The following is a 15,914-nucleotide window of genomic DNA, read 5'->3' on the forward strand; positions in this document are numbered from 1 at the left end:
ATATAGATGCAAAGCCAATTTGCCATTAGTATTTTTCTCTTACCCTTTTGAAGACAGTTACAGGCATAGTAAGAGAGAACTGGTGTTTGACCAGAGGGTGTTGTGTTGCAGCTTTTGCCAGCATAGATAAAGGGCATGGATGTAACATGAGAATTTCACATGCTAATGAGAAACATGAGTAACAGGTACCTTCCTCCTTCCTCTACCTTCCCCTGACACCAAGGGCAAGAAATGCTTCTTGTGTCTAGCAAGCAAACACAGGGGGAAAATTCGCAAAGGTTCATGCCCTCTCTCTAACTGTAGTAAGCTACAAAATAAGTGCTGCTTGGTTCATTACCTCAGACCAGCAGAGTGAAGGGTTTTACAGTTCAATGTCATACAGTTCCTTTTATGCTGCAGAGAAAACAAGGTCAGAAATACAGCTATATTAAATCCAGAACTGCAACTTGAAAGGAAGCAAAGAAAGTTTATTGTAGCTTTCTTCATGCAAACCAAAGCGGGGCCAGCAACAGCAAGAACTTGTAACTCACATACTCTGATCATGGTATGAGATCCAAAGGAAAACTGGGTAACAGCAACCATTTCAGAAATACTTTCCCCAAAACTAGACACTTACATATGATAAATCTCAGAGTGAAACTAAGAAATTCAAATGTATATTTGCATCCTCCTACCTTTCCTCTTCACATTTGCAACTTAAATAGGCTTCTTTGGATTTAGCAGATTATCTGCTAAAAGTTCTTTTTGAACCTACATCAAGATTATAAAACCATACAAGTAAAAAAATATTTTTTTTTTACCAGTATCTGTGCAAACTTAGTGCTTATCTTCAGCTTCCCGTAACACCCAAGGAAGACCTTGGGCAAGGACTGAGTTCTAATGCTAGGTCAGGTTTGAACACTATGTACTAACAGAGGTATATCAGTCTGTCTTTGCTGAGGATCAGCTATGCAGCAGCTTCGCTCTAGAAGCTGAAATAGATGGAAAAGCCATTATTTTAGCTTTATGGAAAGACATGACTAATCTCACCCCACACAGTTTTCCAGAATCCATTTAAACCCAATTACTATTTATATATTACAGCTAGAGTTCATTCAAGCTCTTTCCCCTTCTTGCCAGGAAAGCTGCAACACTACATATGTTCTTACTTTCAGAACTTACAGCTATGAGGAATCATTGCACATGTTCCTTTTTTATTACTAAGTTTAAAAGGCTGAACATAGACTTGAGGACAGTTCATCACCTTGGCTAAGATTAAAAAAAAAAAAACAAAACAAAAAAACCCATGGAGCTGACCATTTTCCATTGCCTTTTTTTTTTTTTAATAAACATAACCTATCAGCAATTCATTTACTTTGGTATAGTTACACTTTTTTCTCCTAAAGAGAAATTCATTGAAATTTGCCAGTAAGACTGTAAGCCTTAAACAGTCAAGGGCATCTCTATGCTCTACAAATTGGACCAGCATAACATTTTTGGTCTTGCCTTTGAGGAAGAAAATAAGTAGCTTTCCAGACTGAAAAGTAGTAGAAGTATCCCAGAATCTAAGGAAATCCTGTCAGTCCCTAACTTCAAGAGGTAGAGAAACAGAAGCTGCGTAATTTCCAATGTTAAACCCACCCATTATGGAAAGAAATAGGAAAAAGGGAAGTCTGCTGAACATCAACTAGTGTAATTCTTCAGAACAAGTGCATGTGCAGTTGCCCTGGCTGCGGTTTTAAAGGACTATCAGCTCTCCTTGACAGTGATTGCAACAATTGAAAGTTACATCTTCGTATCTTGTATATGGGTGAAAACGTCCAATATTCTTCTTTGTGGAAAGGAAGGAGGATGGAGAAGTCTCAGAAAAAGAAACTTCTGTTGATGTTTCTGTACGTGCAGCTGGATCCAGTACACGTAACACCTAAAGGATGGAAAAATTGAGACTGAAAATATATCTATTAAGTTTCATGGGTTTTATCCTTCTCTAACAGCTAGGAAGGAATTCTGCTCAAAAGCCATTTTTCAGTTTTTTTCCAAGTTGAAAACTAAACATCCATCTATCCAGACCCTCAATACAAAGACACTAAGTACTGTTCATAAATTAGTAACGTCCATCAGAAATCCAAGGTACAATTTTATTGAGAATAAAAAACCCCTCTAATCTTTTTAGCAGAGTTGAGCAAAACCAGGCAAGAACACCACAGATCACTAGGCACTGTAAGCCTCCTGCTGCTCAACTATTACTCAGTTGCTTCCAGACTAAACTGTTGGTCTAGTTTGCTATTTAAACATCAAGCTTCCTGCACTGGAACCTTATCTTTAAAGGCAATCATATAGCTTCTCTCTGCGTTTCCACCAACTTTCAACAGAACTAATTTTTTAGGGCAACAGAAACTATGCTGAAGTGTTAGAACTTATTCCTACCTGAATTTCTTCTCTCACTCAGTTTTTAAACTCAACAAAGCATTTTCAATTGGCTTCCTCCTGACACACTAACTCTAAACAATTTTCGACCCAGTCATTTGTGGTGCTAGGGTCAGAGAAGGAAACAGTAGGTTATCATCACATTATTTACATTGTTCTGCTTATTATTCCAAGTTAGTTTGGTTTTGGGAGGTTTTGGGGTTGGATTTTTTGAGTGTGGGTTTTTTTGTTTGGGGTTAGTGTGTTGTAGTTTTGTTGGGGTTTTTTGATGAGGGAAAAAGACAGCTCTATTCAGCATGTTTCCCCTGTAAATAGTTTTTTAAAAAGGCAAGATATTAAGCAGTTAACACAAAGCAAGGTGTTTCTTTCTGGAAAGAAGACTCCATGCTGACAGATTGAGATGTATGAAGAGTTCTTACCATTTCAGCCATTTTCTCAGCAGGGGTATTGCAAAACTCCACAGCTGTTGAAGTCTTTTTCGGACTGTTAGTACCAACATTTCCAAGAAGATGTGAGCTTACAGCTTTGGCTAGCTTACAGTTCACAGCTGCTAGCTCTGTTGTAGTGTAAGGTTGGGCACTAGGATAGTATGTCTGTTGTCTCCCCCATTGAAGAGAAACCATCAGCTCCTCCAGCAGCCTGTGCAGAAAAGAAAAAAGCACTGTTAGTGGTATTGTACTCTATACTATCTGCACACAGCATACTTCAGAGGAACCATCCCTTCCCAAGACTTACTGCACATGCTAAATGTTAACCAAAAAAATGAGAAGAAAAAAAAAGTGTTTAAAAAAAAGGAGGCAAACAGGCTGTTCTCCACGGCAAAGCCTCACCAACATAGTACTTTAATACTGGTAAATCTTATTTGACATCTGGCAGGATAAGCACTAAAAAGTCAGTGCGGGTAGAAGAATCTGTATGTTTTGCAAGGAGACAGAGGAGACTTGAAGTCAAGACAGTAAGTGATTAAATAGAGAAAGCCTGGGGACACGAGGGATGTCAGTTCTACAGTATATTACCCTGAAGACCTCACACCTCCAAGGAATGAAGAAAGAATTAATGCTACTTTGGCTTTCCGCTCTGAGACTGAAAAGTGACCATACTATCCATCAGCATAACTGATTTTTATTTAATATCACTGGAACAGGGGAGTCACTTGATTCTTCTCAGGCCTAGAATAAACTGACATAAATGAAGTTTGCACAGAGGTAGTCTGAATTAGAAAAATCATACTTCTGTGTTTCAATCATCTCTTGACGGAACTGATCGCGTTCATTCAGCAAGTCCTGGATTGCACTTTGTGCATCCCTGGTTTGACGCTGAAGAACTGCTCTGGTATTGGTTAGCTCATCAGCCATAACCCTGCAAAAGAAATCTCCAATCAGTAGTGTAAGCAAGCAGTCTGAAAGTCACCTTCATTCTGCTACAGACAGTAATTTGTCAGGATTAAGCTGCTGTTCTCGCTCCCCTCCCCCATATAGAGCCTATATTAACCTAATTACAAAGGATGGGTATTAAGAATAATTGCTGTTCAACTACAGTCAACACAAGTGCAAGATTATGTTTTGACTCGCTGAGTTTAAACAATCCTATGTCACTTAATACAAATCTAGTAACAGACATTTCAAAATACCTTGGGTAAGTGAACATGGTGGACAAGGATCCCGAGATAAAAAGCTCAATACATTTTGTTTCACTAACAAGGTTCTCACAAGTATGCTGTAATCACATCATCTTTTCATATTCATCTCCAAAGATGATAGCTATGGCTATAGACTGCATTCATTTACCTCTTTACCTTTCCTGGGGCAGTAATGAGACATTGCGTGCACCAGATATGAGCATTTAAGAGCTACAAACGAGAAAACTGTTGCCACATATTGCTATGCCATGATGCTTGGCACTGACCCCTCAAGCAGGTACTTCATATCCCTCCAATACTGCAAATGCAAAAACCAGAAGGACACTTAAACAACAACCAGTTAGAAATCTGAGATCACAATGAACCAGAACGTTGCAATATTGAAGGGTGTTACTCCAAACACATCACCAGGGACTCACATCCCAGATCTCAGAACTAACTATTAATGCTGAAGAAACAAGTTAAGTTAGGATAGTAACTCTTGCCTAGCTAGGACTATCACAAGTAATTACCATTCACTCAATATGCTGAAACTTAAGACCAACAAATTAAAGGGAAGAGACTGTACTCTATTACCATTTTCTTCAAGCAGTAAGGTCTTTTGTAATATGCATTAAGCACCATAATTAAAATTTAGTCAGTTATATCTGAGCACAGCAGATTACAAACTCTGTAACGCTATTTACAGATCCGGTAAGACAACTATATTTAGGAAGTTAAAAGTCTAATCCATTGTCAAATGAGATTTTGACATTCAGAGCAGCTTTTATGGTTAGAGAAGTTAACAGTAGGGTTCTTAGCAGTAACACAACCAGTGTTTAATGAAGAGGTTCCCCTGCTCTTTCTTCCATGCCGAGCTGCTCTTCCCTGAATAAGCAGAGTTCTTACCAAATCAACTTCTTCACAAACTGGTGATTGTATCATACTGGGGGGGGGTGGGGATGAAAATCAAGCCAATTACCTTTAAGACAAGTTAAGACAGCTGTCCTGGAAGACATTTTTAAACCCTAAACTGCACACAGTCTATCAGAATTAAGAATTTCCCTTGCTGTGTTGACAAGAACGGTAGTTAAGATTTTAGGAGGTTTAGGACCCACTGTATTACCTTTGAAAAGCAGAACTACTGAGATTTACAAGGAGCTTACTTTCTTTGTACCTCTTCTATATATTCAGATTTCATCGTAGATGTCCGTATAGCTGTTGTGGCTGTCCTCTGCGTATATAAGCACGTTGCCACACATTGCAATGGGTGTACATAATAAAAGACTGAAGCAGAACGCTGTTGTAACAGTTTTGTAAGAGGGCATACCTGCTTGCTAGGAATTTGCTTCGCCACACATCACATTGTATAGACATGCGCTCCAATTGTTCAGACAACTGAGACATATTCCGGCCCAGGACTTCATTTTCTAGGATTAGCTGATTTTTCTCACGAGCCATCCGTTCAAAGTGATACTGCAGATCATCCCCAACGGAAGCAACAAGTAATTTCTTCAGCTCCCGATTCACCTAGAATTAGACCAGACTGTCCTGTAGTTATCAATATAGAATGAAACACGTCCTACTTCCAGAATCCATGGCAAGTTATTGCAAATTGCTAACAATAAATTTTCTTTCTCTTTCCAGAATGGGACACATCCAATGCAGAGTATAGTAAACCCCGTAATCTACTCCAGCGAGCATAAACATTGACTAATGCGCACTTAACACATTCTTGTTTAAATTCTAACAGAGGCCCAAAAGGAAGAACAAAAGCCTGCTATAGGAAACAAAGAAAGTTTCAGTAGTATTCAAGTCCTGAATCAGTAACATAACAGAGGATTAGACAAGACATCCACAGATTATATTATGTAGAAAATTATAGTCACCCCTTCTATGACATAAGATTTTTCACTTAGCAGTTGAGTTGAGAAGCAAAATCTTTCCTCATGAAAGATCCATTTCCCCTGCAGCCCTCTAATGTGTTTCTCCCAGATTCAAGCCTTTGATTCTTTCGTCTGTTGTCAGAGAAGCAGCACTGGGTTACTTGGATGTACTCCTACTCTGTATCTTAGCTGATAAGTTCAAAAGGGAAAGTATTTGTTTCAAGGCTAGGGTGTCATAGCTTATACAAACTAAAGCAGCTCAGCTGTGTGAGAGAAAATACCTTTCATTGCTTACCTCTGTCTGTATCCGCAGCTGATTAGAGAGACCTTCTTTGTCCTGTAACAACCGCTTTTCTGAATTCTTTAGCTTTTCGATTGCATTTTTCAGCTCTACCTGTTCTTTCTTGGGATCTGTGGCTCCATCTGACTGATGGAACGCGTCTCCTTTATGTCCCACTGACTTAGCTACCTTACCGTTTTTAGTTGGAACAACATGGGTGATAGCTGCTTTGGGGACTAATATACGAATAGCTTCAATCTCCACTGATTTATCAGCATGTACTTTCCCTAGCTGCAGAACTCCAGGACTCAGGGAAGACACTGTCTTTTTATGTGGGCTATGGTGGATGTGATGGTTTGCAGTGCTGGCTCCAGAGATTCCTTCCACAGATTCAGCTGTCTGCTCTGTTTCCATGCCATCTCCAGGTCCTCGGATGGGTGACGAGGCATCGTCAACTAAAATTTAGAATTAGCAGAGGGAAAGTTTACTACCTTTCACTTTGCTATAGTCTCATTGTAACTCTTCACTTAATTTCTGTACTTGAAAGTTACAGATTTTAATTGCACACTGCATGTGTAAAACAGTCCTTTGCAACAGCAAATATCAAGCACAAGTTAGAAAAGTCCTTACTCATGTGTGTATCACTCATTAATACTAATAGTACAAGACACAAACATTGATCTGTGTTGTATTAATCTTAATTTCCTGCTGCCGTACAAGATTAAATGCAGACACAAAAGCGAGTTAGTACAGAGAAAATTCTTGACAATATTACTCATAGGCTGAAAGCAAAACCAGTTTTTGGGAGCTGACAGAATCAGAGTGGTCTCATTTTAAAAGCAAGAAGTAAATGAAAAGCAGTTATTAGCTACATTGCTACTAACACCTTAAGAAGTTTAGCAGGCTTTTAAGTGCTATCTACCATGTGTTTAAGTTGTCCAAGTGAAGGTTTAAAAGCCAACAAGCCAGTTCTGATTCATTTCTAATCAACAGACCCCAGTATTCCCAGTAATGCTGCACTCTGCTCTGAATTCCCCAATATGCATGATAATGTTTACTAAAATTCATTTTATTTAAGTTCATTAAGTTTTCAGCTGAATGAAATATTCTTGTAGTAAAGTTTCCTCACAATGGGTGAAAGCAAGAAAGTTTCTTAGAACATAGCTACACATACTGCTTTTTTTCCTCATACTGCAGGCAGTAATATGAGCCTGTGTCCTCTATCAAAATAATGAATTTAAAAAATGGTGTAGTAACACCATTATATTGCCCTACTTTCAAGTTGGCTGAATCAGTACCAACAGGTTCCAAATACTAGAGGAGGACTGACAAGACAAGCGTACAGACAGATGACAGTACCAGTGACAAACTTGTTTTTCAATACAAAGCTGGATTAGAAAACTACATTCAATTAGCTGTTCCATCCAGGCAGCTCTGGTTTTCATTGCAATAATGAAGTCACTTAACTACTTCCTAATAGCTACATAAAAGGAATAAGTTTAAAGGAATGGAGCCTGGCATACAGTGTACCTCTGGTCTTTAGAATTCAAGTTAAGGTACTTTTAATCCAGTCTGCTTAGATATCATGTGAACCACCTACCTTTTTCTAGAGATGTCATTTTCTCTTTCGCAGTCAGCTCTTCCTAACTACTTAAGTCTGAAGAGGAAAAGAGGAGGGGAAAAAAACCAAATCTTTAACAAGGTAACAGTGATAGTTAATCTTGGATTACCCTGTTTTCTCGTAAAACCTCTAAACTCCAATTCAGTAGCACAGTAAAAAAAAAAAATCACATCAAAACAAAGGAAACAACCCCAAAATTATAAAAACGACACCAGGACCCAAAGAGTTAAAAGGGGAAGGCCTCAGACTTCTGGCACTTGTTTCTTTTTTTACTAAGAGGTGGACTTCAACTCCTATCTCTAGCTTGTCATCCAGTTCCAGTTTCCATTCCTCAAATTTCTCTTTCCAGTCTCCCTCCTTTTTTCAGTAAGCCCTCATCTGACCCTTTAAAACTCTTAACACTCCCAGAGTACAACAGCATGACTGTGCAGAGATAACCTAAGCATCACAGAACCACAAGAAAGGGAAATCGCACATCATGCTTAAAGCAGACCAAGAGGTGAGGAGGAAACTATGGCAAGTTTTTTACTACTTTTTTTTTTTTTTTTTTTAACACAGCCAATTCCCAGCTAAAGCAGGAGTCGGTGCCCCGAGCGGCTGCACGTGCTTAGTTTAAGCCAACAGTAAAGCTTTACCCCCCGTTCGGCCCAAACTGCCATCTCGACCATTTTCTCCCTTACCCACAAACTCTGTTGACCATTCCCTCCTCTACCCACAGGTCCACCCACTCCCAACTTCCCGGGCCACTTACCTCCCTTTTCTAGGGTCTGTCACTAACTACATTAGTTTGAGATTGCTATATCCTGTTGGGGTTTTTTTTCGCTTTAGTTCTCCCTGTTATTCAAGGGAGATCTCCCAAAGCCCTTGCTTTCTTTCATTATACCACTAACAGAAAAGCTTAACTACAACTTTTTTTGACTCCTACTGCTACAGCTGTCTGCCATGAAAAGATAGTGGTAGCAGGGAACACACTACTGCCAGCTTTCCAGATTCACAATTTGTTTTGTGAGAGGTAGGTTTATTTTTTGTCACGACTAGAAGACAAAAGAAATTACTTTCCCTCCCTGAGTTTTCTCAAACTATAGATACAGGAACATCCCGCTATCTGTTGCTCCTACAGCTGGAGTTATGTTTTTCCTCACTTAAGACCATGATGTGCTAATCACCACTACTGTTCATTCATTTTTGGTTGAGGATCTCTACTCATTGGCAGAGAACAAGGAGGACGAAGACGTAGCTTCCCAGATAGAGGCAAGAAAGCTCAATAAAAAAAATGATTATGAGCATTTGGTCTTATCCGCTTCACCTGAGACCATCTGCTGATGATCCTGCTCCTCCACTGTTCGTGTTATAATACTGTTCTCACTGTCCTGTTACTTTCAAAGTCTCACCATAAGGCTCTACACCCTCCCCTCCCCTTTTATTACATCCGTACAGGCAAAACTCCTTCACTGGTTGAATCGTTAACCACTACGCCTCTCGGCTAACGTCGCGCCCTGCAGAACCCCCCCCCACACGACAAACCACGCAAAGAAACCCTCTGTTAACACGGCTGAACCGCGACCCACGAGGGCCTCGGAAAACCACGGCCCACCCAGCCCCCGCCGCCCCCTCTCACCTCAGCCCCACGGCCTGCCGGTAAGCCAGAGCCGGACGTTACCCACCGCTCCACAAAAGGGGTTCCTCACCCCACGGCAGTCCTGGCCGACACGGGCCGAGTCCTGCGCCGGGGGCCCGGGCCCAACCCCTGCCGCTCCCGAGCGCCGCCGCCGCCGCCCCGACCCCCTCCCCGGTCCCCACAGACGCCACCGCCGCCACCGCCCCCAACTTCCGCTTCCGGCGGTGGGCGGAGCGCGCCGGCTTGTTGACGTATTCGTTTCACCCAATCGCTGGGCCGTGCACGGGGGCGGGGCTTCGGTTGCCAGGCGCGCGGCTTCGCGCGGCGTCACGTCGCGCTCGCGGCACCAGGGTGAGGCGGGACGCCCGTCGCCATCGCCATGGTGAGCGCCGCCGGGGCGGGAAGGGGCGGCGGGAGGAGCGGGGCCGGGGGCCAGCGGCGGCAGCTCCGAGCCGTCATGCCGGTCCCCTTCCGCAGGGCGAAGCTCAGTCCCGCGGCAGGTGGTGCCGAGGTGCCGGAATAACGGCCGCGGGGCCCGCTCAGCGCTCCCCTCAGCGCTCCCCTCAGCGCTCCCCTCAGCGCTCCCCTCAGCGCTCCCCTCAGCGCTCCCCTCAGCGCTCCCCTCAGCGCTCCCCTCAGCGCTCCCCTCAGCGCTCCCCGGCGCAAAGGCGGCGTGAGCGGGGCGGGGAGGTTCCGCCGCTGTCCCCCGCTGGCCGGGCCGGCCGGCCCGGTGGGCGCTGGTGAGGTTTGTCCTGGCTGGAAGTTTGCCCTGGCCCTGCCTGGCTCTTTTCTGAGGGATCTTGCGAGGCGCGGTGAGTGGGTAATTTTAAAGTGCTGTTAGGCCTCGTCGGTGCCCGACTGGAAAGCCGTTTGCGCGTCCGAGCCGCCCTGAATTGGGAACAAGCTAGTTCGGAAACTCATGAGGGACCCAGTGGGAAGGCAGCTGGTGAATTTTAAGGCAATATGTTTCAGGTGCAACAGCCTGTTCTTGAACCAGATCTGTTTAGTAATGCAAGGAAGATGACAGGATGTCATCACTAACGAAAACTAACACAACTGACGTTGTGCCGACATCTTTGCCGAAGATGGTATGCAAAAACCAGTGTTTCAAAGCTGATTAAAACCCAACAACTTTGAATTTTGTACTCAAACACATATGCAAGATACAGGTAAGAGCCTGGTGGATGCACCTGCTAGCGTGAGCAGCTTTAAATACCTGCTGCAAGCAGCTGAGATTTGCCCCAGCTCCTGCGGCTGTGTAGCGTGCGGCTTTGTTTCCACCTTGCTTTCGGAACACAAACTCAAGATCAGCATTTGCCACTTAAGTAGGAATGCCGCGGTTTGTTTTCAAATACAGGGGTTACGGGTCTTTTGTTTAATCCAGGCAAAATTGTAATTTTCAATTCCCATGTTGAATTTACTCAGTCGGCAGAAGTTCTGCTTTGTGACTTCACGCAGATGTCACTTAGGTAAAATGTTCACTTAGTTGTAGTTGACTGTCACCATGAGTGTAATGTGTTTCTAACCTCACTTTATTTCTGAGGTGACACCAAGTTAACTGATTCATTAAAGCGGTGTCAAATCTTACAGCAACCTCTGACAAAACACTTCATGGTAAATTTGTTTAATTTGTTTTGAAAAGCCTTCAGTGATAGGAACTGCATGATCTGTTGACGTCATTCCGTTACATGATGACTTTTATAGTTCACTGAGGTTTTTTCCTAATATACTCCATGCTGCAAATTATGCCAGTGATTACTTGTTCTATCCTTGGTGGGTATAAAGATATTCCATTTTTGTCTTTTACGTGGGGAAGAACTTGAAGAGTATAACTTCGCCCTTTCCTCTTTACACATTATTCTCTGCTAAACAAATTTTGTTCTTTATTATTTTCCTACTGGTCTTGTGGTTTAAAACTTCAGATTTTTTTTCCACTGTCTGCAGTTTTCTCTAAATGTGGTCTTTAATCTCTACATTGTTTGCTGTGTGTTTCACTGCTGCTGAACAGAGCAAAATACTTGTTTCTCATGTCTTAGATCTTCATAGTGCCAAGTTTGCCATCCTTTTTTTCCCAGCTGTACCTCATTGCACTCCCACACTCTAAATGCAACCCACTGTAACTTTTTTTCCTGTGTTTTTGTTGTCTGGCTGGTTTTTCCCCTTGCATTTCATTTTGTTTTCTTGATCATCATTGTAGTACTTTGTGTCCATCTACAGAATCTTCAGATCATCATTTTGAGTTCTGCTTCTGTTTATTAAACTGCTTGCAATCTTTCTCACCTTAGTTATCAGCCCAGATTCTGAAAGTGCAGTTTCTCTGTTTCATTGTCAGTATAATAATGAAAATATGAAATAAAGCTAGGTGAATGGCAGATCATTGTGGAACCTTATTTGACTCCCAGTTTGCAAGAGAAGGATTCCTAATTACTTCTTCATATAGTAGTCATAACTGCTCTTCAATTTAGGCCATAAGTCCCTACTCAGCTTGTCAGACTCTCAGGTGACTTAGATTAAAAGCCCATTCAAAGCTAAGTTTGTCACATCTGTGGCTTCTCCGTTGCTCACTGTGTCAGAAAAAGATTTGTTCTTGACAAATTCACATTATCTGCTTTTTATTATGATATTGTCTTCTTATCTTAGATGCTCAACAACTGAATGCATAATAATTTGTTCCATTATCTTCCCAAAGACTGTGGTTAGGTTGACTGTCTCTGTTGCACTTCTGCGGTGCCCTGGGACCTCTCTCTCTTTTGGTTTTCTCTGGCCTTTCAAGGGTTACAGAGTCCTGCTTGTTTCTTTTATGCTTACAAAGCCACCAGTTTCCCCACTCGGGTACCCTTCCTCCTGCCGGTTTCCTAAAATACAGTAAGAATAATTTGGTAGCTGGAAGATGATGGGAAAATAGATGTTTTTTGGGAACGTGTGCTGCCCAATTAGGTATGGACACAGCATCCTGGGAAAGAGATAAGTTATGTGGCTGTTGGACACCACAACTGTACACACCTGATCCATCTCAAACATTTTCAAAACATCTTTTCTCAGGAATAATGAATCAAAAATAAAAGACTCCTTCTGGTGGATTCAAATATTGATCTACAAGGTGGATTTTGGCCTCAGGAACCTAATTATATTCTGAAAGTAATTAATTTTCTGCTGGAGAGCTTGGCAAACCCTTAGTATTGTGTTGCTTCCAGTCGTATAGATTGACCACAGAAAGAAAAATGTAATAACTTCTAGTGGAATCAGTTTGGAGCATGTTTGTGTTAGACTCTATACTTCAGACATATGGAAGCAGCACACTGGAAGTAGTTGTGTGTATTGTAAAACTGGGCACATAGCTACAGTGGAAGCTAAGGTAAGGGGAGAAATGTTCCAATATATCCTGCTGTTATTTGTCTTTCTGTGACAGCACTTTGGCTTAAGGGTCTGCTAATCATCAGAAAACAGTTTTATTGTCATTAAATGACAGTATTTCAAATCAGCTCGAATGGATTCTGGCATCTTGATTGTACCGGTGTGACACATGGCTGCCGTGGATGGTAAGCAGCAAATTCCCAAAGGGAAACTTGCTTATCTCCATCTGAGATGTGCTGTCTCTCTTGGCAGTTGGAATGCATTATTCTTTAATGGTGCCTTTAATGTAATTACATGCAGAGACGTATTAGACCACCATCTTAACAACATTAGTTTCTTTTTACTGAGTTTGGTGCACTCTGACACTTGAAAGTGTTCCAGATACAGGAGTACAGCATTTGCCAGAGAACAGTGGCCTCTGCAAGAAAGCAGCATGTCACACAGATACAGAGAGCCTCGTTGCACTTAGAGAGGCTGTACATAGGTGCAGTTAGATGATTTCCTTTCTCTCCACTCTTTAAAACAATTATTCTTACTCCTGCACATTTGACAACTGCAGCCTACATTACAATGACTCTTTGAACAACAGGATAGACAAATACTGTTTCCATCTTGCCCATAAAGAGATTGAGGCACGTAAAAGCCAGGTGACTTGTCTAATATGATGCCATCTGGCTTTGATTTTGTGGATGTAGAAGCACATGGTTAGTGGAATTTGAGTGTCCAACTACCTTAGCTCTTTTTGCAAAGTTTGGGGAAAATATATATGAAGTAGACTCTCCTGTGGTAGGATGCCAGAGCTTGCAGTCTTGTAAATTTGACCACAATCTTGAATGTATCTGGAAATGAGCAGTTCAGCTCACTTCAACAGAAGATTTTACAACTTGTATGTTATATGTTTATTGTTGTTATTATTATCATAATTTCATTGGTAAAACCCCTGGTTTAGAGAATATCAACATAGAAATCCTCAGTTTAGACAGGGAAGAAACATGACTAATTTTTTAAAATGCTTTGATTTATCAGTGGAAAAGACTTATTTCATGGTTTGGAAACTGGATCTTAGAAAATAGGAAGCAAATCAGCCATTTCTAGAACTTAACAACAGTGAGTCCTGGGTTCCTCTTGGTCCAGCATATCAAGGTGTGATCAGATTTTCAGCTGAAGACTTTATAAAGGCAATACAGCTCATGGGGCAGCTGTGGAATATACATTGGTTTACAGGAGTTTCATTTGGGAACCAGTAATCTTAACCTTACTGGAGTAGCTGGTAAAATGGGATAACTTTGGTGAAGAGCTGTCATTCAGAGCTGATCATATAAACAGACAAAACTCTTCCCTGCTAATGGACTTCCCTGAACAAGTGCACATTTATAAAATAACTTTTCTTTTCATAATTTTCAACTTATGTACTTTTTGTTGCAAAATAGTTGCCATTTAAAACAACAACAAAAAAAGCTGGTTTTAACTCTTCCAGGAAAGAGATGCAAAATCTCCCCCAGAGACACTTCCCTAATTCTTGAGAAGATTTGCTTCTTTGGTCTTAAAACAAGACTCAGTTTCACTAGAGTGCCAGCTGATGATTATGTTTAATTTTTTTAAAATTTTTTTTCTAGCCGTAAAGTGGCCTGACCCTTTGAGTTGTAAGCTTGCATGACAGAATCAACCACAAAGACAAGTTTCCTTACTTAACGGCTAACTGTCATTTGCAGCATTTCATCACAGGGAAAAATAAAACAGTGTATGCAGAGTGAGGAAAAAAAATAAGCAGAATGCTATCAGGTAGCCTTTAAATGCTTATTGCATGGTGAGTCTTCCTATGAGCATCAAAAATATGACATGGTTTCTTCCTGAACTAGTGTTTCCAAATACTACTACTTTACTTCTTGAGCAGATAGGCTATGTACATTTCAGAAGATGTAGCTGATAAAGTAGCAGAATCTTTGGCCCTCTGTCAGCCAAATGAAAACTGGTAAGAAATATAACTTTCCTTTGTTCCAGGAGCTCATTTTGGGTTTGATGCTGCCATCTTTATGACATTATGTGCTATATAAAATACCACCCTACAAATATAAAGTTGACAGGTTCAGAATCCATGGGATAAATTGCCTCCTCCTCTAGCCAAGTCTTGGCTTTGGCTTGCAGAAATTGCCATCTCTCTAAAAGTACTTTTAGATGCATTGATGGCTGTTCTGATGGAGTGGCTTAAATAGTTGACAGTTATGATAGTCAAAGTTATCTAGCATTACCTAATGATAAATTCAATATTAATCTCCCTTTATCACCCAGAGTTGTCTCTCTGGATCCTTCAGGTTGTAGGTGCAGTTCTTAATGACTTTGACACATCTGTTCTAATTGTATGTTGGGGTTTTTTTATATTGTCAAAAACTGAAGAAATTCAGGAATTACTCAGTGAACCATTGCCAAGAATAAAGAAAAGTTACAAATTTTCCTTTCAGTTGGCAATAAAAAATAATAGGATTTGATGACAGAGCCAGTGGTTATTTAGAGAATTGTTCCAGTCAGATTTGATGTGACTAAAATTTATACTTAAGAATGTTACATCAGAGCTCTTAATTATTTGAAAGCACGTCTAGACCTCTGTTAATATATAAGCCCAACAGATCTGTGTAGGTTCTGGAGAAGCTTGGAAGGATGGACATTACCTTTAGGCAAGGAGATGCCAAGCTATAATAAGAATCATAGAATCATCATTTAGGTTGGAAGGGACCTCCAACCTGCTCAAAACGGTCTAACCAGACCATGCTGCTCGGGGCTGCATCCAGGCGAATGCTGAACATCTCCAAAGATGGAGAATACACACCTCCTCTGAGCAGCCTGTGCCAGTGTTTGACCAGCCCCTTGGTAATTTTTTTTCCGCCCATATGTAACTGGAATGTCCCATGTTTCAACTTGTGTCTTTTGCATTTTTTTGCCATCACTATGCTCCTTCGAGAAGAGTCTAGCTCTGTCTTTTTGGTGTCTTTCAGTTAGGTAGTTGTAGACAGCAGTAAGGTCACCCTCAGCCTTCTTTTCTCCAAGCTGAGTAGGCTCAGTTCTCCCAGCCTCATCTTGTGTGCCGTGTTCTCCAGCCCCTGACTGTCTTGGTGACAAACGGAGACGGCTTCTTA

The 15,914-nt window shown here is 41.4% G+C and overlaps 2 protein-coding genes across 2 annotated transcripts in view; one reads left to right on the forward strand and one right to left on the reverse strand.

Moving 5' to 3' along the window:
* Window positions 1–446: 446 nt before the first annotated feature.
* On the reverse strand, window positions 447–9,605 carry BLZF1 (basic leucine zipper nuclear factor 1). The gene is made up of 7 exons (XM_049824429.1): window positions 9,430–9,605; window positions 7,791–7,847; window positions 6,206–6,645; window positions 5,355–5,554; window positions 3,637–3,765; window positions 2,826–3,045; window positions 447–1,903 (listed from the first exon to the last, which is right to left on the reverse strand). Exons 2-7 carry the CDS (start codon window positions 7,807–7,809, stop codon window positions 1,718–1,720), a joined length of 1,194 nt encoding a protein of 397 aa, XP_049680386.1. The 5' UTR covers window positions 7,810–7,847; window positions 9,430–9,605; the 3' UTR covers window positions 447–1,717.
* A 107-nt stretch (window positions 9,606–9,712) lies between these two features.
* NME7 (NME/NM23 family member 7) overlaps window positions 9,713–15,914 on the forward strand; it is a 91,438-nt gene continuing 85,236 nt past the window's right edge. The window contains exon 1 of the mRNA XM_049824431.1: window positions 9,713–9,811. Coding sequence (XP_049680388.1) covers window positions 9,809–9,811 — 3 coding nt within the window. The 5' untranslated portion in view covers window positions 9,713–9,808. The remainder of the gene's footprint in view (window positions 9,812–15,914) is intronic.

This window comes from Accipiter gentilis, chromosome 21 (assembly GCF_929443795.1).
Source record: "Accipiter gentilis chromosome 21, bAccGen1.1, whole genome shotgun sequence".
Classification (NCBI taxonomy): Eukaryota; Metazoa; Chordata; class Aves; order Accipitriformes; family Accipitridae; genus Astur; species Astur gentilis.